Below are 22,349 nucleotides of genomic sequence, written 5' to 3' on the forward strand. Positions count from 1 at the left end.
ATTATATTATGAGTTCGGAAGGAAATAAATGAATAAAAAATAAATAATATTTAATTTAGAGAGATTTGAATAATAAATTTAAATTAAAGTTTTATGTCCAGTAAAAACATATTGGAAACAATAATAATAAGGTTATAATATTGGAAACAAAAGTAACAAAGAAGTATTAAAGGTGTAAATTTTACCAAAAGCAATGATATCAGTTGCATTCTGTTTCAGTAGGTGAAATTGAGAGAGAGAGGCTTTTGTTGTGTTTTCCTGTATGGGTGATGAATGGGTTAATCGTAAAGATTGTTTAATTTTTTGGGTTTAATTATTGAGTTTATTTTTTGAAATTTGAATGAAGCAGTGTAAAAAAATTTCAAAAAATTGTAGTTTGTTAGAGAGATATGTAAGTTAATCGTAAATATTATTTAATTTTTTGGGTTTAATTATTGGATTTATTTTTTGAAATTTGAATGAAGCAGTGTAAAAAAATTTCAAAAAATTGTAGTTTGTTAGAGAGATATGTAAGTTAATCGTAAATATTATTTAATTTTTTGGGTTTAATTATTGGATTTATTTTTTGAAATTTGAATTTAGCCGTGTAAAAAAATTTCAAAAATGGTAGGATTTGTTAGAGAGATATGTGGGTAAAATATTTTTTTTTAATTTTAAAAAAAGATTGTTTAATTTTTTAGTTTAATTATTGGGTTTATTTATTTGTTAACGTTTAACGTTAACAATCTGTTAAGTTAATCTAAATAAAAAAAAGAATTGTTAAACTAAGAATTGTCGTTAGATAAACACTTTTAATATATAAAGATATATAGATTAGCTTATTGTTTGAACTTCAAAATGTACAAAATCCCGTGAGTGAACATGAAAATTATTATCAATATTATTTATATCATGTAATAATTTTATAAAATTATTATAACTTCTATTCATAAGAAAGAAAACAAATAACCTAAAATTGTGTATTTAATTATTTCATGTATATTTAGCAAAGTATTGTTATTAGGTATCAATTATTCTATATTTATTAGATCAATATCATAATATATAATAATATATAATAAAATATTTATTAGTAATTGTTTACACTTTTTCACTATTTTCTGCCTAATGTGAAAGCAAGTTTAAATTTAATTTAAACACAATATATATGGAGAGAAAAATTAATTGGCACATTTTTTTTTTGTTTTTATTACATTATATATCCAATTATGTTGGTGTCTAATTACTATAATTTTCTTATTTTGCAGCCTCATAAATTTCAATAATTTTAAAGAAAAAATATTCCTCTTCACTATAGTCAAGTGATGTTAATTAATTTAAATAATAATTTTTTTTAATGAGTATATATGTTAATTAATTATGATGTATATGATGTAAGTTTACGTCAGTCTAATTAATATTAATATATATTAATTTACGTATACATAGACATGTATATTCTCTATCAATTCACAAACGGATCCATGCCGATTAATTAATAATTATAATTAAATTAATCATGTCAAATAATTGCAAATGTTCTACCTTTTGCCTTTGGCAAGAAATAAAGTTGATTGATTTAATATAAAATAGACAGAAAGAGAAATATTAACCAAAAGAAATCAAATTAAAAGAAAAAAGAAAGATGAAATTAATTAAACTCATCATCTTTTTTTTTTTTTTGATAACCATATTAAACTCCTCATTTGATACATAATTTAATGCATGTAATTAATAATTAAAGATCACCAATATTGGAAACATATGAAGCAGATAAATTTTCTCCAATATTCTCATCAATACAACACCTTTTTTTTGGTGATGTGAGTGGATTATTGACAAGAAAATTCATATGCTTCATGGACCCTTTTAGGTAATCAATAATTAAATACTCTTATTCTAACATAAACACCATTAATTAAAACTCATAAACTCTCTCTTTTCTACACATAATAATACTCTTATATATATGAATACCTTATATGTCAAGCAAAGTGCTCGGTAGCAAACCCCTCCCTGCTGTCTTGCATGAGAATGTTTTGTTACCGAGCACAAGCTTTTTTCCAAAGGCATTATATAATGCATGCATACGTGTCTATTTTTATATAAACATGCATGCATGCAGTTATTACGCATGGGTGGTCATTATTAGCTCCTCATCCTCAGACCCTGCAGTGACACACTCCTTTTCATCGTGGTCAAAGCCTTCGAGAGAAGGATGAGGAGAATGACCGTTACCAAAAGACCTGATGTGGTCCTTGAGAGACCTCTTGTGCTTGAAATCTGAGCCACAAGTGCAGTACCAGAGCTTACCACAATTCTTCTCGTGGGTTCGCCAGTCACCCTTGACTGCGAATGTTTTTCCACAAGAGTACTTGCGACAACGAAAGGGCTTGAGCCCGTGTTTGCGCTTGTAGTGAGTTTGGAGGGTGCGAAAGTCCTTCAGTGGCTTAGCGCGCGGGTGGTTGATGTTGTTCTTACACCCCTGCGCGCAACAATAGCACGGCAGCCTCAGCATGGCTGCTGGTTGTGTTCCTTTCAGTGAATCTGGCCCTTTTCGATACTCCGATCCATGTCCCCACATATGCATCTGTATAATTAATATGTTATTAATCCAAATTAATTAATATCCCACTACAATATCATAATTAATCATAATCATTATTATTTATCATTAATTAATACAAAATTACAAAAAATATATCATTTTTCCTTTTACTATATATATTATTTACACAATCTCATCTCAAGTCTTATATATAGATTCATTTTGATTATATAACATTTCATATATGTAAACAAGATATACTAGTTAAATAATATACAATTTTGTAAGATATTTTAGTTTATTAATTAATTTGTGTTTAGGGTTTGCATTATACATACACTACACAACACAAACATATATATATATATATATATATTAAAAGGTGCCCTACATATTTATATATATTTAGAGAAAAAAATCTATTAATATATGTATTTTATTGGATCTGCATTGTTGATTTTTTTTTTCTGGTAATCTACATTCATTGTTAATTATTTAGATATTATAGTATACAAATTATATAGATCAAGAAAAAATTCATAAATCTATCTCTATATATTAGTTTTCTCAATAAAATTTGTTCAAAATATATATAGGCAATCATAGAGTCATGTCAAAATTGACATATTTTTGTACATTATTGTTTTATTGTGTTAATTTACTCAAATTTGAATAATTATGTTGGAATTTTAATATTAATTAATAAGACATGTTCATTAGGAGGAAGTGAAAGATAATTAAGTGAGAGATAGATCAAAAAGCAGATATTTGTAACATTATATAATTAAATATATATTCATATATAGTATATACACCCTTTTAGCTGGGATCGATTCAGAATTTTGTGGTTCTTTTCCCATTTTCAAATTTTTGATTTTGTGTTAATTATTAAATTTGATTATATCCACTTTCCCCCTAGGGAGTATAAAAAGGTGTATATTGATTTATATATATACTTTATGAAGCACTAAATATCATATATGGGGTTAGGTGATGATATCTCTTTCTTTTTGCTTCTTTTATAATTGAACATAATTTTTCTATATTATATTTTTGGATCATCACTATATACTCTTCAATGTTTCAACATATATATATCTATATAATATATAAATTAAGAGAAATTCATAAATTTTGAATTCAAACTAATAAAAATAATAGAAGAGAAATTAGAGATAATCTATCACCAACTAATGCAAAGACCAGCTAATTAAGTGGTTGTTATAACTTTTGACAATTGTATATACCTTAATTTTTATATATATATATGTGATTTAATTTTGATTATTATTAATTTCATTTATAGGGAATTTCATGCATTGAAATAATTAATTTATAATTGGTTTTTCTCATATATTACATATAGCATTATTCTTTCTTTCATGCATATATGTACGTGTGGAAGTAGAAATTATCATTTAATTAATAAGTAGAAATTACTTCATTGATATAATTGTAATTAAGTATGTAAAATTTTGGAGGTTTTTTATTTAAGATACACAAATTATTAAAGGAGAAATAAATCCTATTGAGGTTCTAATAATTACATTTGTCATCAATAATTTTTTATTTAATTTTTTAATTTTAGGGGATGGCCACTAATAATTCATGACAAAAAAGAAAGGTTTATCTAATAAGATGAAAAATATTTACCATCAAGTGAAAAATAAAGTGGATCAAAAAAATTAATAATGACCACTTGAGACAATAAAAAACACACATGTATAGAATTTTTTGGATATTGACAAAACAATTAATCATAGACATCTAGACATTAATTATTTTTGTTTATTTTTCTCTTAATGTAATTACTATCTTTTTGTGACCCAAAAAAATTATTGCAATTTTTTTTTCTCAAAACCCTAAATTTATGAAGAATTAGAAGAAATTAATTATAGTAAAAAAATGTGCAAATTAAATTAAATAATTTATAGATACTAACCTGCATATTGTTGTACCTATTGAAGGTCTTATGGCATATAAAGCAAGCAAATTGCATTGGACCAACTAAAATTTGTGCTGGAGTTGGGATCCAAAACCTACTTTCCATATTGAAAGAACATTCAAAGCTCTTATTAATATGCTTCTTCATGTTTACTACCACTTCTTCCTCTTCATTATTTTTATCATGGTCACGATCATGATCATCGTCTTTTTCTTCTTCTTCTTCTTTTTCTTCCTTGAAACGATCGATAACTTTGATATGCTTCTCATCATCATCATCATGACGATGATGATCATCAGAAAACTCAGTAGAATCACAATGATCATAATCATCAGCGACAACAGTTGTATTTGGTAACCCTATATGCAAAGTAACTTTCTCGAAAGTATCCTCTTCAACTTTCAAATTAGGTTTTATCTCGTGATTATGATCATTATCGAGTCTGTTTAAGAGAGGCAAACATTGCAGAGCAGTACCATTAGTACTACTATTACTACTAATTCGAGAATTATTATTATTAACATAATAATAATCTCGATTAGTAGTGGTAATTGAGCTCGAATAAGAGGAAGTACTAGAAGAAGAATTAGGAGGAGAACAAGAGTAAGATGATGATGATGAAGATGAAATTGGCTTCAGCCATTCAATGAAAGTTGGTGTTTGAAAGAAGAAATTATTGTTGTTTTGTAAATTAAGATTATTATTATTATTATTCCATAAACCCATCTTAATTTAGAGAGAAATTCTTTAACTTTGATGAATTATCTCTCAATTGAGAGGGGTTCATATCCAGAACTTTTGTGAGAAAGCCTTTGCATTTATATATAGTGATTGATTTTATTATAATAAAGGTAATTGGTTTGGTTTGTCTTTTTTGAAACTTTTTTTTTTCTTTTGTTCTTTTCAATAAAATTTTATTATAATTATTTTATTTTTTTCTTCTCTTAATTTGGTCTTTGTAGAAATGGAAAGAAAGAGAGAGATAATGGTGGGGTTAAAGAAAATGACACACATATATATATATTGCTAAAAACAATTGAACAAAGAAAGAGAATCCTAGAATAGTCATTAACTACTGTCCAATAATAATATAATGGACTTAATTTTTTTTATTTCTTTTTCTTTTTTAATTGTTTGATGATTTTAGGGAATTTGACCCAACATTTCAAATAGTACCACTCTACTATACTCGTTTTCTCATTATAAAAAATAAAAATAATAAATTTATTAAAAAAATATATATAATGTGAAGAAGAGAATGGGGTTAGAGAAATCTAGAGGGGGAGACTATAGAAAGTTTGGTCAACATACCTAAAAGAATAGGAAAATATTATAAGTACATTTTTGACTTGTTTCGGTAAATTTTCTATTTATTTTGACATCAAAAAGTATTGTTTAATCTATTTTTTTTTCTTCATAATCATGTGTTATAGTTATTTAGAACTGCCTGTAAATCTTCAAGAAAATACTGAATAATTTATAATACCATAAATAAGGTTTAAATACTTTATTGTATATATGACTATTTTTTTTTTCTTTCACGTGTGATAAGTAGTTGTTTGAATCTTAATTTCGATACTATAAATTATTATAAATTTTTTGAAAATGTTTAAGTATAATTCCTATATGACATACATGATCATAAAAATAATTAATTAAACTATTTTTTTAAAAAAAAAATGCCAAAATAAATAACTTTAAAGGTACCCTGCAAAATTTTCCAACATTATATGTAAAGTGAGATATAATTAAAAAGTATTTATATTAATTTTATTTATATATAAATTAATTAACCCTTTAAAGGGGTTGTTGATTGATGTAAAAAATACGCGTAATACAGTTTAACTTCCATTAACGTTTTTATTATATTTTTTTTTTATATATATATAAGTGGACACATGTATATATAAAAATATATTTTGATATAAAAATTAATAAGCTAATATATAATTCTTTTTTTCAACATAAGCTGCCGAAAAAATGACATTGTACTAATCATATATTTTATATAACATCTCTTAATTATCAATTTTAAATTTAACTTTATATATATATGTAAATAATTATTTAAATTTTAATTTTCAAGGAACATTTTGATCAATTCAATCTTAGTATCTATTCATTCTTATTAGGCACACATCATGTTATTACCAAAGAAGATCCTCAAGCAAATCAATACTATTTGTAGAACCTTTCTTTGAAAAGAAAAAAAAAAAGAATAATGACCCAAGTTATATTTCGTGGATAAATTTGTGCAAACCTCGTAAAGAAGGTGGATTGAGCTTTAAAATGCTCCTAGTTTGGAATCAAGCAGTTCTTGAAAAATAAGTGTAGGTCATTTTCTCAAAGCAAGAGAATTTTTGGGTGAAATGGGTCCATATATATATAGTATTTACTTGAAGAATAAAAACTGGTAGCATTATTCTTCCACCATCCAGAGTAACTGATATTGGAGACAAATAGTGGATGCGAAAAATAAAATTAAGCAAGTGTGTTGTGAGCAACAGTTCCTAGCTCATCGATACTTGTTGTGTAACGTCCTCGCTTCAAGCCTTCATTGGGTCCTTACACCCACGGAATGAATGACTCTTATACACGAGTACGTCACTTTGGCTTCTTCATGGACTGATGACTGACCCTACAGACCAACAAGAGTGTTTTTAGCGTGCTTTGTCCTCACTCACACGCTTCCTAGGCAAACTTCCCAGGAGGTCACCCATCCTAAAATTGCTCCAGGTCAAGCACGCTTAACCGTGGAGTTCTTTCGTGATAGGCTACCGAAAAACAAGATTGATATAGGTAGTACCAATCAATCCATTTAAGTCCTCTTCAACTGTATAGTCCCATACCTACACAGTGTCAGAATCATCCCACTTGACTTTTGTAACGCCCCGATTTCCCGCGACGTCACACTAGCTAGTCCGTTTAAAACCATTTGAGATAAAGACAATAAAAGACTTCTTTAATGAAAAATAACTAAGCATGAGATCTCATTATTTTTAAAACAAAACATTTATTTATTCATAACCTTAAAATATAAAGCTTTACAAAAACTATTTGAATCATAATCTTAAATGAAATATTTTTAAACCAAAACATCGTGACAATCCCCTAACATGTAATCCACGCCTCGAGCTCGCCACCCTCACTATATAGTTTTGCCTTTACCTGCACACAGAGTACCCGTGAGCTAACGCCCAGTAAGACGAGCTATGTAGGACATAACCCCCCAACCAGATAACATAGTCATAAGTATAACAATATCACAACATCAAATCAATTCATACCATACTTGCATACATATACCAACATATCATATCACATACTATTCTCAAATACAATATAACATCACATCACAATGTAATCTTAATGCATGTTATACTCACACACATAACACATAGTATCTTATCGCACATTGTCCTCACATACGATAATCTACTCCCCACTCATGTTGATCAGACATGAAGTGTAACTTGCCCTGCCTTGTGCTGTTCTCACACTCGGCATCCAATAGGGCAATTCCTTTATCACAAGTTGTACTCACCCATGATAGGATAACCTGCAAGTAAACTCATACAAGCAGCCAAAAATATATCCTGAAGTGCTATGCTCACACCAGCAGCAGAAAACCTATCCTATAAGTGCTATCCTCACACAAACAGTCAAAAGCCTTATCACTATCACACACTAATAACATTAGCATAAAACAACAATCTACCATAAAACAAAACATGTAAATACAAACCCATAATACAGTTGTATGTTTCAACATACACCCTGTGCACAGATGTCCACTCTTCTTACCTCAGTTGTTAAGAACACCTTCTTGCTACTCCAAGCACCTCAATAAATTTTCTTGTTGAGGACAAGATCCTCAAATCCCACTGCTTAAGACTTGTTATCTCGTCACTACTACCTATAACAACACATGGTTCAAGGCCCTAACATTAAAATTCGTACTCTTACAGTACAGCAGAAAGATCACTATTTTTGACCAACAAATATACTAATTCAGTGAAAGTTGTCTTCATAAAAATTATAGAAAATTTCATTATCTTTCCAATGATATAAAGATCATTAAAAATAGATTAAAACTGAGGGAGTTATGATTGTTTTACTGAAACTATTTCTGAGAAAGAATATGGAGTAACGAATTACACAACTTAGCAAAAATACAAACTTTTGACATTGAATGGTTCAGAACTAGAAGATAACATCTTCATCAAAGTTTTAGGAAATTAAATTCCCTTTCCAATGATACCAAAATCTTTGAAATTGAAATTATATTCAAGGAGATATTACAATTTTACCAAAACAGTTTTGCAAGAACAAGATTCAAGAAACGAATCACATGATATTGAATAAAACTAACTTTTTGACATAGTATGACTTCGAATTAACAAAAAGTTTCTTCATAAAACTTATGGGAAATCGAATAAGCATTCCAACGATATAAAAATCTCTAAAAACAGATCAATATCAAGAGAGATATCGTCACTTTACTGAAACTTGTTTTTCTGAAAACGAAAAAATATAATAGATCCGAACCCTAGATAACATTTAGCATTATTGAGTAAGAAAATATTTCATACCTCTTCACATATTTCTATTCGATGTCTCAAGCCCGCAAGCCTTGATTATAAATCCAAAACTTTAAGAATGAAGGTAGAAAATAAGAAGAATTGTGGAAGGTTTGAGAGGAGCAAACATGAAGAAGAATGAGGCTTTGACTAATTGGTTTGGAGAGGAAAAATAAAACTATGATACTTTAGGGTTTGATAAAAAGATTATGAGATATCGTATTCTGATAGGTTTAGGTTAACTAAAAATAATAATATATAATAAAATGCTAAAATATTATTAAATCAACAAATATCTAAATTTTTAAATTTTAAAAGTAAGCCATTTATTTCGTAACTTTAGGCTCCGTTTTCACCTAGAAAAATTCCGAATTATGATATAACTATTTCTATAAAATTTATAGATTTTTGAATTATCTTTCCAACGCCACTGAAATCACCTTAATCGGAGCTCTAAAACTCTAGATATGATCATTTTAGTAAAACAGTTTTTAATCCTGCGAATTTATCAAAACCTACGAATTTTTTTAACATTAATTCCATTATAATGTTATTTAATGCACTTCATACAATAGATTAAACCCACTAAATAATCTATAAAACTCTAATAGACTTTCATATTGGGGTTTAATTGAGTAATTATCCTAATTCGTAAAAACACCATAATTTTACCTTGACACTTACTATAATTTCAACTATGTTTAGAAATCTATCAATACTATTCTAAGCAATAGTCTCTATTCACTATTAGTAGAAATAAATGAATATTTATTCTCACACAAATTGTATAACAAATAAAATTTAAAATATATGTATATTTTTACCGGGTATTACAACTTTCCCCAGGCGGTGTGGGATTGCACAACTTACCCGGTGTTTCCCCTTACGGATCACGGGACTACTGACTGTCACAATCACCCCCCTTACGGGGTCCGACGTCCTCGTCGACCACACTTCCGGCTGGGTCAAGGCTCTGATACCATTTATAACGTCCCCGTTTCAAGCCTCCATTGGGTCCTCACACCCACGGAATGAATGACTCTTATACACGAGTACGTCACTTTGGCTGCTTCATGGACTGATGACTGACCCTACAGACCAACACGAGTGTTTTCAACGTGCTTTGTCCTCACTCACACGCTTCCTAGGCAAACTTCCCAGGAGGTCACCCATCCTAAAATTGCTCTAGGTCAAGCACGCTTAACCGTAGAGTTCTTTCGTGATAGGCTACCGAAAAACAAGATGCACCTTGTTGATATAGGTAGTACCAATCAATCCATTTAAGTCATCTTCAACTGTGTAGTCCCATACCTACACAGTGTCAGAATCATCCCACTTGACCTTCCCCAGGCGGTGTGGGATTGCACAGCTTACCCGGTGTTTCCCCTTACTGATCACGGGACTACTGACTGTCACATGTTGCTTCCTACTGATGAAAAGGTGAGTTGGGCTAATCAAGTTTGGGAGAAACTATGTAATATGTATTTCAAAGCATTGCTTTATACTCTTGATACTTTATAAAGATTGCAAACAAGAGATAGACTAATAAAATTTAATATCTATCTAACAAATACATGTTTATTGTGTGATGTTCAGACTGAATCTGTGGAGCATCTTTACTTTAACTGTCATTTCAACAAGATTTGGCTCGGATGGAGATGTTTGAGCACAGATTTGAACATTATTCTGAGGATTAATAGAGCAAAAATCTCTAAATTACGGAGGCAAGTTTATAGTGTATCTAAAGTTGCCTTGGTGTACAAAGCATCATGGTAAGTTGTAATAGAATTCAGCAAGATGTTAAAGATAGATTAGCTATATGGCTATCCTGAAAAAGTTGAAGGAAATAGATATTTATTGGTTCAAGCAATTGTAATACTTCATTTTTTATTGAGTTGTTTATATAGAATGATTTCTCGATCATGCCTTTTTTTTTAAGGTATATGTTGATTGAATATATAAAATTAAAGTTGATTCATAAAAAAAATTATTTTTCAACCTAATAAATTATTAAATTTCTTAAAAATAAGTAGAATTTTACTATAATTACAATATATTTTTTATATATAAAAATTGAATTATAATTTCTCTAAGTACCAAAAAAAAAAACTGTTTTTTACGCCCCATAGCTCATGGATTATTAGATTTTTAATTGAAGTAGCTATATTAAGATTTTTTAGATCTTTTTAGTGTAAATAATTTGGTTAATTTATTTTCGATAATTCTGCTCGATGAACACTATCATTATAAATGAACTATGTCTGATTTACTTATTGATGAATTAATATTATATTTCCATTTACCTTTTAAAAGCCCTACATAAAAATTTGTCTATATCACATGCATGCCTAGCTAGTTACTAAATAATACAATATTATAAGGGGTTAATATTATTTTGGACTATGTATTTTGTAAAAGTTACTGACTTGATCGATTATCTGTTTTGTTAAATAACAAATTAGACTTTATATTTTCTAAACTAATACTAAATATAGTACTTTAAACTGATTTTTGGTCAAAATAAAACTTATTAAATAATAATAACATGATAGATGTTATAACAAAATTAATTACATTTTTTTGTACATTTATTTGTACTAAGAATTAATTTCAAGTTAGTTATATTAAAAATAAAATTGTCAAAAATTGAGCTCAAGGTCTTATACCATTTTAGAAAATATAAGGTCCATTTGTTATTTAAGAAAATAGATGGTCTAATCGATAACTTTTATAAAATACAGGGTCTAAAATTGTATTAATCCTATTTAAGAATTTTTGAGTTTAATTTTTTTGTAAAATTAAAAAAAAATATTTTCTTTTACTGTTAAATATTTGGATATGCTAAGGACCAAATTGATTCAGGTAGGTTAAAAAATCTTTTAACAAATAAACTGACAATTAAAAAGTATTAGTTAATTATTTATTATTCTTTTAATATAATAAACTTAAAGTTGATATTTATTATAAACAAATGTAAAATAAAAATATATCTCATTTGATCATTACACTTTCAGGTCAGGTTTATATTATTATATTTTATTTTGACAAAAATTAAAGTCAGTATATATATAATTTTGTATTATTTTAAAAAATATAAAATCTAAATTGTCATTGATCAAAATAAAAAATCCATTGATGGCGAAGTTTTGGTGAAAATCCCAATCTAATTCTTCTAGCAGAGGTGTGAGTTGGGTTAGTTGGAAGAAGCTTTCTCAACATAAACACTTTGGTGGTCTTGGTTTTCGTGATCTTCGGGACTATAATCTCTCTTTTTTAGGAAAGCAAGATTGGCGCCTGCTTACTATGGAGGACACTCTAGTGGCGAGAATTTACAAGGCTCGATATTACCCACAAGGTTCGTTTCTTAACGCTGAATTGGGATCCAATCCAAGCTTTATTTGGAGAAGCATTTGGGCCGCTCAAGAGCTTGTAAGGGCCGGTGCAAGAAAGGCTATTGCAAGTGGTTCTTCGGTTAGTATCTTACTTGACCCTTGGCTTCCAAATGATTCTAATCCTTATCTCTTGACGAATAATCCTAGTTTAGTTGATCAAAATGTCTCGAGTTTGATGGTTGTTGGGGAATGATCTTGGGATATTGATCTTCTTAATGATATGTTTGAGGAGATAGATATTCAGTTGATTCGAAGCATCCAACTATCTACTTCTCGGGCTATAGATGTGTGGTTTTGGAGCATGGAGTCCTCGGGCTTCTATTCGGTTAAAAGTGCCTACAAGTTCCTTCAATCTTCAAGTGGGAATTGGTTGTTTTTACAAGATGGGAATTGTTGGAAGCATCTATGGCAGCTGCCCATTCCTCCCAAAGTTCATCACTTTCTTTGGCGTGCTTGCTCCGGTTGCCTCCCAACTAAGGTACGACTTCACTCAAAACATGTAAATGTAGATCTCTTGTGCCCTTTTTGCAATATACATATGGAGACTATTGTACATGTGTTGTTGGACTGCCCTTTTTCTCAATCTTGCTGGGCTCTTTCGGCGGTAAACCAGTCGGTTCCTGGTTCTATTGCCCAGTTTAGCAGCTAGTTTTTTGAGCTGCTAGCTGATGGCCGTGAGGAGGTTAGTGTAGAGGCTGCGATGGTGTGTTGGAGTATTTGGCATGCTCGCAACGAAGTGCAATGGAACCATAAGTCTCGGTCCGCTTTGGAGGTAGTGAAATCGGCAAAAAATATCCTTGGCCAATGGAAAATTACTAAATTTGAATCTCCTAATGCTTTATTTGCTATGGGGGATATCTCTAAAAGTAATTGTTGGCGTAAACCTGATGAGTATACGGTCAAGGTGAATGTCGATGGTGCGACTTTTGAAGCTCACCAAAAGTTTAGTTTCGGTTGTGTTGCTCGTGATCACCATGGTAAGCTTATTGAAGCTATTTCTGAGAGTCGTTGGGGTTGTGTATCTGCAGAAATAGCTGAGGTCATTGGCATTAAGGAGGCGCTAAGTTGGATAAAGCGCAAGGGCTGGGGTAGGGTGGTTATTGAGTCTGATGCTTTAGTTGTTGTTCAAGCAATTAATAGCTCAGTGCATATGCCATCCCAGTTTGGTTTGTTGGTTGAGGACTGTCGTACTATTGTAGCTAGTTTGAATAATGTCCTTATTTCTTATGTTAATCGATCTGCAAATAGGGCTGCCCATTGTGTTGCTAGGGTGTCTTATTTATCGTCAGGTTGTACTTTTAATGAGCTAAATGCTCCGCTTTCTTTGTGTGACATTATTAAGGCTGATGCCTGTTAATTTTTAATGAAAATCCTTTATTCAAAAAAAAAAAATAATAAAATAAAAATAAATAAAAAATCCATTCAACAACTTTTACAAAAACACATGACTCAAAATAGAAATAACCTAATGTATATAGAAAGTTACTTGTTTTTATCAAATAATTAATAGAAATCAAACTATATATAATCTCATACAAAACTATTACGTTTTTAATAAATTGGTTGTGTTTTTAATTTTATTTTTTAAAAGTGAGAATAGAAAACAGTTTTTGTTATTTATAAATTTAATGATGTTTAACTCAAGTTTTTTAAAACTATTTTATTTTTTTTACTAAAAAAAAAATCAATATTCTACATCATACCATGACATGAACCCATCCTACCCCAGATTGAGACCCAAATTCGAATCCAAACCCGAACCCCGAAGACTCGGACCTGCACCCAAACCCGAACTCCGGACCTGGACTTGGACCCGAACCTCGGACCCAAACCTAGTCTCGAACCCAAACCTCAGACCCTCGGACCCAGACCCGGACCCTGATCCTAGACCCCGGATCCTAACCCTATAACCTTGACCCCGGACCCAAAACCTGAAATCAAACCCCAAACCCGAACTTGGACCCTGGACTCGGACCCTAAACCCCTTTGTGAGAATTACATTTTTTTTGGTAAATAAAATGATTATATTTCTCCAAACTAATTATGTACATCAACCTTACAGTTTATTGATCTTTACAATCCACTCCCTTTTAATCCGCTGTTACACTTTACTAAAATAATCTGTCAAACCATAATCTATCTTTATATCATATACACACAAGCATTGAATACTACATAGGTATATTTCCTTTCTCAATCGACTCTCCTTAATTACACCTACAAATACAGTTCAAAATCCCATCATATTAACACTTCTGAGATCTAATACAAACCTAGTCACATTTTTTTATAGAGTAAGACATTGCTTGCATTTGTTGTGTATGAATAGCATTGATAGGGACAATGCATGCAATTTGATTCAAGTGAGAAAACTGCTAAAGCTTTTACCACCTCTTGTTTAAAAGTTGCTTTATCTAGCTTTAATCAATGATTTCAACAATGGCACTAAGATTAATATCAATTTCACTATTAATTTACACTTTTTTAGCATCCAACATGAACTAATATAATCAATTATTGTTAGCGACTGAGAGTGTGCATAAATCGATCCAATCCAATGAAAATTGACTGATCTAACCGACTGCCAAATATTGAATATCCAATTGTGATCAGATCAGATTGAATATTATCTTTTAATATCTAATCGAATCAGATCGATCGGATGTTAGATGCGATATCCAAAAATCTAATTCATTCAATCAAACTAATTAATATTTTTATTTAGTTTGGATGAGTAATTAGATTTTATGTTTTATACTTGAAAAAAATATTTGTATAAATTTTACTCTTTTTTTTTGGATTGAATGGATCCAATTCAATTCAGTAAATACTGGATTTAAAATATTAGATGGATCTGATCCGGTCCAGTAAATATTAGGTCTAAAATATTAGATAAATTCAAATTAAGCCAATAGAGTAAATTCTATTTTACCAGCACAATACCAAACTTTTGCCAGCACATATGCTGGCAAAAGTGACATTTCTTGTAGTGAGATATACATAAAATATATCCAATGGATAGAGTCGATCCAATCCAACATCCATTAAATGTTGGATCGATTGGATGACTGAAATTAATTGGATCAGATTGGATGGTAAAATCTATATCATCCAATATATAATTGGATCAAATCTAGATAGACCTAAAAACATTGGATGTGATCCAATATAGCGACTACACAAAATATGTTTTTACTGTTAGAAATTTATAAAATACCAAGATAAAAAGTTTCATATAATTTAGAATGCTAGGAGTAATTCAATGATGTGGAAAACTTGCTTGATTGATCCATATCGATAATTAATTAAGAAATAATGAACGATTAGTTGTGCAATACTATATAACTTACTAAGTTTTCTTTCTTAGATCTCTAAAACAGAAGTAAATCATCTGATCAACAAAAATATATAAATGTGATGAGACAATATATGTATTTATAGAGTTAGAGTAGAGTCCTAACAACAAAGCCCTAGATTGTGGCTCCTTATCAAAGACTTCAATTAATTAGAATAGAATACACTAGCTTAGACTTCACATAAATGTTATAAGCCCATTAATTAAATCCCTAACCCTATGAGTTAAAATGACAAAGAACTATTTATGAGCTCATATTACAATCAAAATAATGTTAATCTAAACCCAAAATAAAAGTCCTACACTTACAATAAATTATTTTTCATACTTTTTTTTTTTAGGGATTTTCCATACAATTAAATCGTTTGATTTTAACTATTTTTCATGCAAGGTCAATTAATTAAAAACTTATTATTATTGTTTTATTTGTAATAAAATTATCTCAATTTTTTTTAATTAAGCTAGCACAATTGGTGGTATATATACAAGAAAACAAATAATTTCATTTTAAAACTACACCTAACAAATAATTTATGAATTTTCCTCTCTGTTAATGATGTTGCTCTATGCTAAACACGCTTTATCTGTGGTTGTTCGCAAAGTTTATTGGCCAAGTTATCCAAATTATATTCGAAGCACTATTATGGCTAAGACCATGCGTTATCTATGTGTTTTGAGATTTTCTTCTAAAAAAAATAATTTACAATTATATTTGCTATTTCATGTAACATACAAACATGATTTATAATTATTAGTTGTCAATAATATTGGATTTATTATTAGTGAATTGTATCTCCCTATTTTATATCAAATTAATAAATCAAGTAAAGTTAGAATAATTTTTCAATGAAAATGAACATCCATATATGCATGATGTGTCTTTGGTTATATTTTTCAACTTAAGTTGATAGCTATATATAATAAAATGTTAAATCATAATTTGAAAGCATCATCAAAGAATGATTAATTGATTACATTCATATATTAATTGAATGAGAAAACGCGTATATATATTTATATACACATAGCACATAAAAACCCTAACCCTAACCCTAACCCTAACCCTAATAAATCACTTATAATTAAAATCTTAATTGTGTGTGTGAAAACAATATTGTACTAAATTTCCCAATTAAACTTATTACATAATATATATAGTAATTAAAGGAAAATTTAAGGTAATACTTAGCTTAATCTTTTTTTGGGGCCACAAAAATAAAAATAAAAAGCACACCTACTCTTTCTCACTTATTTATTTATTATTATTTTAAATATATATATTTATATATTATATTCACTGTGGAGAGCAAAGGGGTTACCGACATAGAAGATTTCTGAAGCGGATTTTCAGGAGAAATTATTATATTAATTTAGAAAATAATTAAAAACAATAATTAATTACATTCAATCATTAATTTTACTATGTGCTATATTTATTTATGTATTTATTATTTCTCTAATTAACATATATATATATATATATCAACTCATAACTCATTCTTATAAATTATAATATTTACTATCTGACAGTTTTTTATAGCTTATTAATTATATATGTAATAATGTAATTATTAATTATAGCTCAATATCAATTTGTAGCTAATTTAATTAGTTCACTTTTTTTAAAGAAAAAAAAAATTACTCTTCAAATAAAATGTAATAAAAAAACAGAAGAGTCATGCAATTTAGTTTATTGTAATCTTAAATTGAGTACAATAAATAATAATAATAATAATAATAATAATGAAATGTTTTTTTTTAAATGTAATGAAATAATTTATTAAATAATAATAATTAATGAAATAAGGAACAAAAATGTTATCTTTTGATGTGAGTGTGTGGCTAGGAAAATATAGTGAAAAAGCCTGGGATTCTAATTTTCAGTGATTTCTTTTTGAAATATCATCTTTTTTTTTCTTCTTCGAAAAAATAAAGTAAAATCATTTTGTAAAGAAGGTAATAAAGGGGTCCCAATATAGTCACACTTTTATGATTTCACAAAAAAAATAAATAAATAAAAAAATCACTTTTATCTTGTACTGTCTACGATTCTCCATCACTAATGATCACTCAATAAAATTCAAAAAGAAAGAAAAAAGAAAAAAATGGATCATTTCACTTTCTCACAAGATAGCTCAATTGTCACTTCTAAGTTCTATAACAAGATTTTTGTATATCCATAGATTTTATTACATTTATAAGATTTAGATTTTTGAACTCAATCTATTCTTATATTTGTGTGTCATTTCATGTTAGGTAAAATTAATTATTGTACCATTTTAGATTTTTTTTTTCTTTTTTTTGAAATGAATGAATTCTCATTAAAAATATCGGTCAAAGAAAAGAGAAAGAAGTTATAAACAATTAGGAGTCCGATCCTAGCCACCAAACCATAACAACATCTAAAGTAAGAGCAATTTTCGCAAAATTATGAGTTATGAAATTGGCAAATTTCATGTCGTTTATTAACCCCAAAGATTCAACCCTCGAGAGGCCCCTTATCACTACAAGAAACAAAGGCTTTAGGGGTGACCATTTTAGAGGCGAGACAAAATCGTCTCTAATAATAGAAGTATTAGGGGCAACAAAATGATGTCGCCCCTAAAAGTAGGTGTTTAAATTTTTTTTACGTCTATACTATGTTGGGCGACAATATTTACCTCTAATAGTATTAAAATTGTTTTTTTAATTAATAAAGGTGACAATGTCACCCCTAATAAATTTAAAATTTATTCGTTGCATTTGAACGAGATTTCTCTCGCTTATAGCATTAGGGGAAAATGTTGCCCTAAAAGTCAGGTATTTGACACGGTTAGGTTATTAGGGGCGACAAAAAGTTTACTTCATTAAAAAACCTAAAGCTTTTCTCAGAGCCCCAGTCTCTCTCTTACTTTCATTTTCTTTTCTTCCACAATCTATCTGAAATAATTTTCCCCAACCTATACAAAAAAAATTCCCACCCTCCTCCCAAGTCTAGATCTATCGTCCCCATTCCAACCAATTGTCCCGGCCTCCTTGTCATCAGTGGCATTTTGAGTGTTGTCCTCATTCTCCCCACGTTTCGTGCACTGTCCTCATTTTTTCCAGTGTTTTGCATGCTGCCGCCCTTCTCATCGGCGTATGTGTGCCTAAGGCCATGGGCCTTAGAAAAATAAAATTATTGGGCCTTTTATTGAAAAAATATGTGATATTTTCAAAAAATACTAAAAAAATACATATTTTCTTAAAGGGAGAATATTTTTTGGGCCCCTGGGCTGGGTAGGCCATAAGAGCGGGTGTGAGAGTCAGTAGTCCCGTGATCCTTAGGAGGAAATAGTAGGTAAGCTGTGCAATCCCACATTGCTTGGGAAAGGTCAAGTGTGATGATTCTGAGACTGTGTAGGTATGGGTCTACACAGTTGAATATGACTTAAATGGATTGATTGATACTGCATATATCAACAAGGTGCATCTTATTTTCTAGTAGCTCATCACGAAAGAACTCCACAGCTAAGCGTGCTTCACCTGGGGTAATTTCAAAATGAGTGACCTCTTGGAAAGTTTTTGTAGGAAGCGTGCGAGTGAGGACAAAGCATACTAGAAACACTCGTGTTGGTCTGTAGGGCTAGTCGTCAGTCCAGAAAGTAGCTAGAGTAATGTACTCGTGTATAAGAGCCATAAATCCGTGAAGGAAGGCCCAATGGAGGCTTGAAGTAGGAACATTACAAATGATATCAGAGTCTTGACCCAACCAAAAGTGTGGTCGACGAGGACATTGGACCCCGTAAGGGAATGATTATGACAATCAGTAGTCCCGTGATCCGTAACTATTAATATCAGGTAAGCTGTCCGATCTCACATCGTCTGAGGAAGGTTAAGTGTGATGATTCTGAGACTGTGTGGGTATGGAATACACAGTTGAAGATGACTTATATAGATTGATTGGTACTACCTATATCAACAATGTGCACATCTTGTTTTTTGTTAGCTCATCACGAAAGAACTCCGCTATTAAGCGTGCTTGACCTGTGATAATTTCAAGATGGGTGACCTCCTAGAAAGAATTCCCAAAAAGCATGCGAGTGAGGATAAAGCACGCTGGAAACACTCGATTTGGTCTATAGGGTTAGTCGTTAGTCCTGAAAACAGCCAGAGTGACGTACTCATGTATAAATGACATAAATCTATTGGGAAAGACCCAATGAAGACTTAAAGCATGGACGTTACAGTGAGGCTTAGCCTAGCCCAAACCAGACCTATTCTGGCCATCACCACAGTCTAAGTAAATTATATATTATACATACTATTAATAGTTTTATTATCTTATATTATACATATAATAATGTTATTTTTTAGAAAAATATTTAATAGTAAATATTATTTTTTTTGCTTTTTTTCAAATTCGTATAGTCAAAGCGAGCTTTCAAGATTATTCTTGAAGTACGTAAAAACTGTACTCTTTGAATATTAAAGATCATTTAGATGATTTTAATAAGGGAATTCTTAATTTTGAGAACATCCATATCAAAATTGATCGACCAAACAATCATTGATGGTCATTGATGGAGTCACTCAATGGTTCATCAAGACTACATCAAGGAAGCAGGAAAGTCCGATTGTTGCAGAACTCGAAGCCATCAAACTCGCTTTGCTTTGGGCAAAAGAGAAGCATTGGGAGGACGTGTGCATCTTCACTGACTCTCAAGTCATTGTGAACTCAGTACTGAATGAAACTATTCCGAATTGGAGATGTTGGTCCCTTTTTTCTAAGGTTCTGGAGTTGAAAAGAAGTTTAGTTAACTGCTCTTGTGCTTTTGTAACTCGCGTTGTTATTTCTTTTGTTGATGTTTTAGCTAAAGAAGCTAGAAGTTCCTCCAAGGAACCTCTGAATTGTCAAGGGGAGGGATTTTCCCCTGTGGATCCCATGAACCTTTTCTCAGTTTAAATTGAACTTTGGTTCTCTTTCAAAAAAAAATAAAATAATAATCATAGTCTTGAATTCACTCCCAAGTGAAAGCTATGAGTATTTTGTGGATACAATAATATATGAGAAAGATTCTCTTGCATTGCATTAATGTCCAAATAAATTATGAAAAGAAAATCTGAACTTGAAGAAGAAAGTTTAGGAGAGAGATTGCAGCTGGTTTGTTGAAGCAAAGATGTGTAAGTTGAAGCACTTTACATGGATGATGAAATTTGAAATCTTCTCTTTGGCATACTTTTGTTAAAATCCTCTTAATTAAGATATTCCATGTCAATAACAAATAATAGTGTTGACATTGGATCTTGTTAGCCAACTATAATATATAGTAAGGCTATTAGGAGATCACCTCTAAAAGAATTCCATTTTTAGTCTATGCCCACTGCCAAAATCTCAAAAGAGTTCTTCTTCCTAAATAAAAATGACTATATAGATCTAATTATTTATGGCCAAAATCACTTTGCACATTAATATTTATAATTTCAAAGAATATATTTCTAGTCATTATTAATTAGCTTTTAATTATCAATAATATATAGAGAATGTATAACAAATTAGAAGATTAAAGTTAGGGGTAACTATTCAATGGTTACATTTTAATTGTAACCATCATGGTTATATTTTTCTTTGACGTGTAATAGCAGATTACTAATAGGTAAACATTCCTTTTTTAGAATTAATTAATTATAATTAATTATTTTCTTAAAATAATTAATTAAATATTTAACAAGACCTTTTTAGCAATTAATATTTATAAATAATTTTTTTATTTATTTTTAAATTCCTACTCTAATTATTTTAATAATTAAGCCATTTAATTATAATATCTACAATAAAATTTATTTTTTTTACAAAAATTAAACTTCTTTTTACACAAATTAAAATTCGATCTATTCTTATAATAAATTTTTAAATAATTAATTATTTTTAAATGATATTTAATTATTTTGTTACAATTAGATGAACTAAGTATGAAGCCTCAAACTAGTCAATCGATAACAAGTGTAGCTATTTTTTTCTAAATTCTTCAACTTATTTCACTTTTTACTCTTTTTAAATATTTAAATAAAAAAATTAAACAATTAAGTGTAATAATTTAAAATTAAGATTACAAATATAATAAAACTTAAATTATTTTATTATATTTGTATAATTTTAAATTATAAAAAATTTTGCAATAAAATGTTAAATAATTTAAGTGCAAAAAAATAAATTGCTAAAAGATCCTTATATAGTAATAAATTGTAAAAAATTAATTAATAATTATAATTAATTTAATTTTAAAATATAATTAATCTTAATTAAAATTTTATAAGGAAATAAATTATTAGGTTACTTTCAAGTTACAAATTATTTATTATTTATTTTTATTTAATTTCCAAATTAATCTTAACCATTTAATAGTAATCCAATGGCTTAAACAATGTAACCGTGATAGTTACAATAAAGATATAACCATTGAAACCTCTTAAAGTTATTATATTTGGATGAAGGTCTTCTTAAGGTAATTGTTTGTATTACTTCAGCTTATTTCTTGGAGAGTACTTGTGACAGTCAGTAGTCCTGGGATCCGTAAGGGGAAACACCGTG

At 29.3% G+C, this 22,349-nt stretch overlaps 2 protein-coding genes across 2 annotated transcripts; one reads left to right on the top strand and one right to left on the bottom strand.

Annotated features, from left to right (window-relative positions):
- Positions 1-1,523: 1,523 nt before the first annotated feature.
- Positions 1,524-5,363, bottom strand: LOC115721385 (zinc finger protein WIP3). Its single transcript, XM_061109747.1, has 2 exons — positions 4,470-5,363; positions 1,524-2,569 (listed from the first exon to the last, which is right to left on the bottom strand). Exons 1-2 carry the CDS (start codon positions 5,196-5,198, stop codon positions 2,108-2,110), a joined length of 1,191 nt encoding a protein of 396 aa, XP_060965730.1. The 5' UTR covers positions 5,199-5,363; the 3' UTR covers positions 1,524-2,107.
- Positions 5,364-13,144: 7,781 nt separating this feature from the next.
- On the top strand, positions 13,145-13,801 carry LOC133033953 (uncharacterized). The gene has a single exon (XM_061108999.1). The coding sequence runs from the start codon at positions 13,145-13,147 to the stop codon at positions 13,799-13,801; it is 657 nt and encodes a 218-aa protein (XP_060964982.1).
- The last annotated feature ends 8,548 nt before the right edge of the window (positions 13,802-22,349 follow it).

Source organism: Cannabis sativa, chromosome 2 (assembly GCF_029168945.1).
Source record: "Cannabis sativa cultivar Pink pepper isolate KNU-18-1 chromosome 2, ASM2916894v1, whole genome shotgun sequence".
Taxonomy (NCBI): domain Eukaryota; kingdom Viridiplantae; phylum Streptophyta; class Magnoliopsida; order Rosales; family Cannabaceae; genus Cannabis; species Cannabis sativa.

Bases quoted from the DNA above. Each gene is read 5' to 3' on its own strand.
- LOC115721385 (XM_061109747.1), bottom strand. From the start codon at position 5,198: ATGGGTTTATGGAATAATAATAATAATAATCTTAATTTACAAAACAAC. The intron at 2,570-4,469 runs GTTAGTATCTAT...TTAATTATACAG, and splicing joins ATAGGTACAACAATATGCAG to ATGCATATGTGGGGACATGG.
- LOC133033953 (XM_061108999.1), top strand. From the start codon at position 13,145: ATGGTGTGTTGGAGTATTTGGCATGCTCGCAACGAAGTGCAATGGAAC.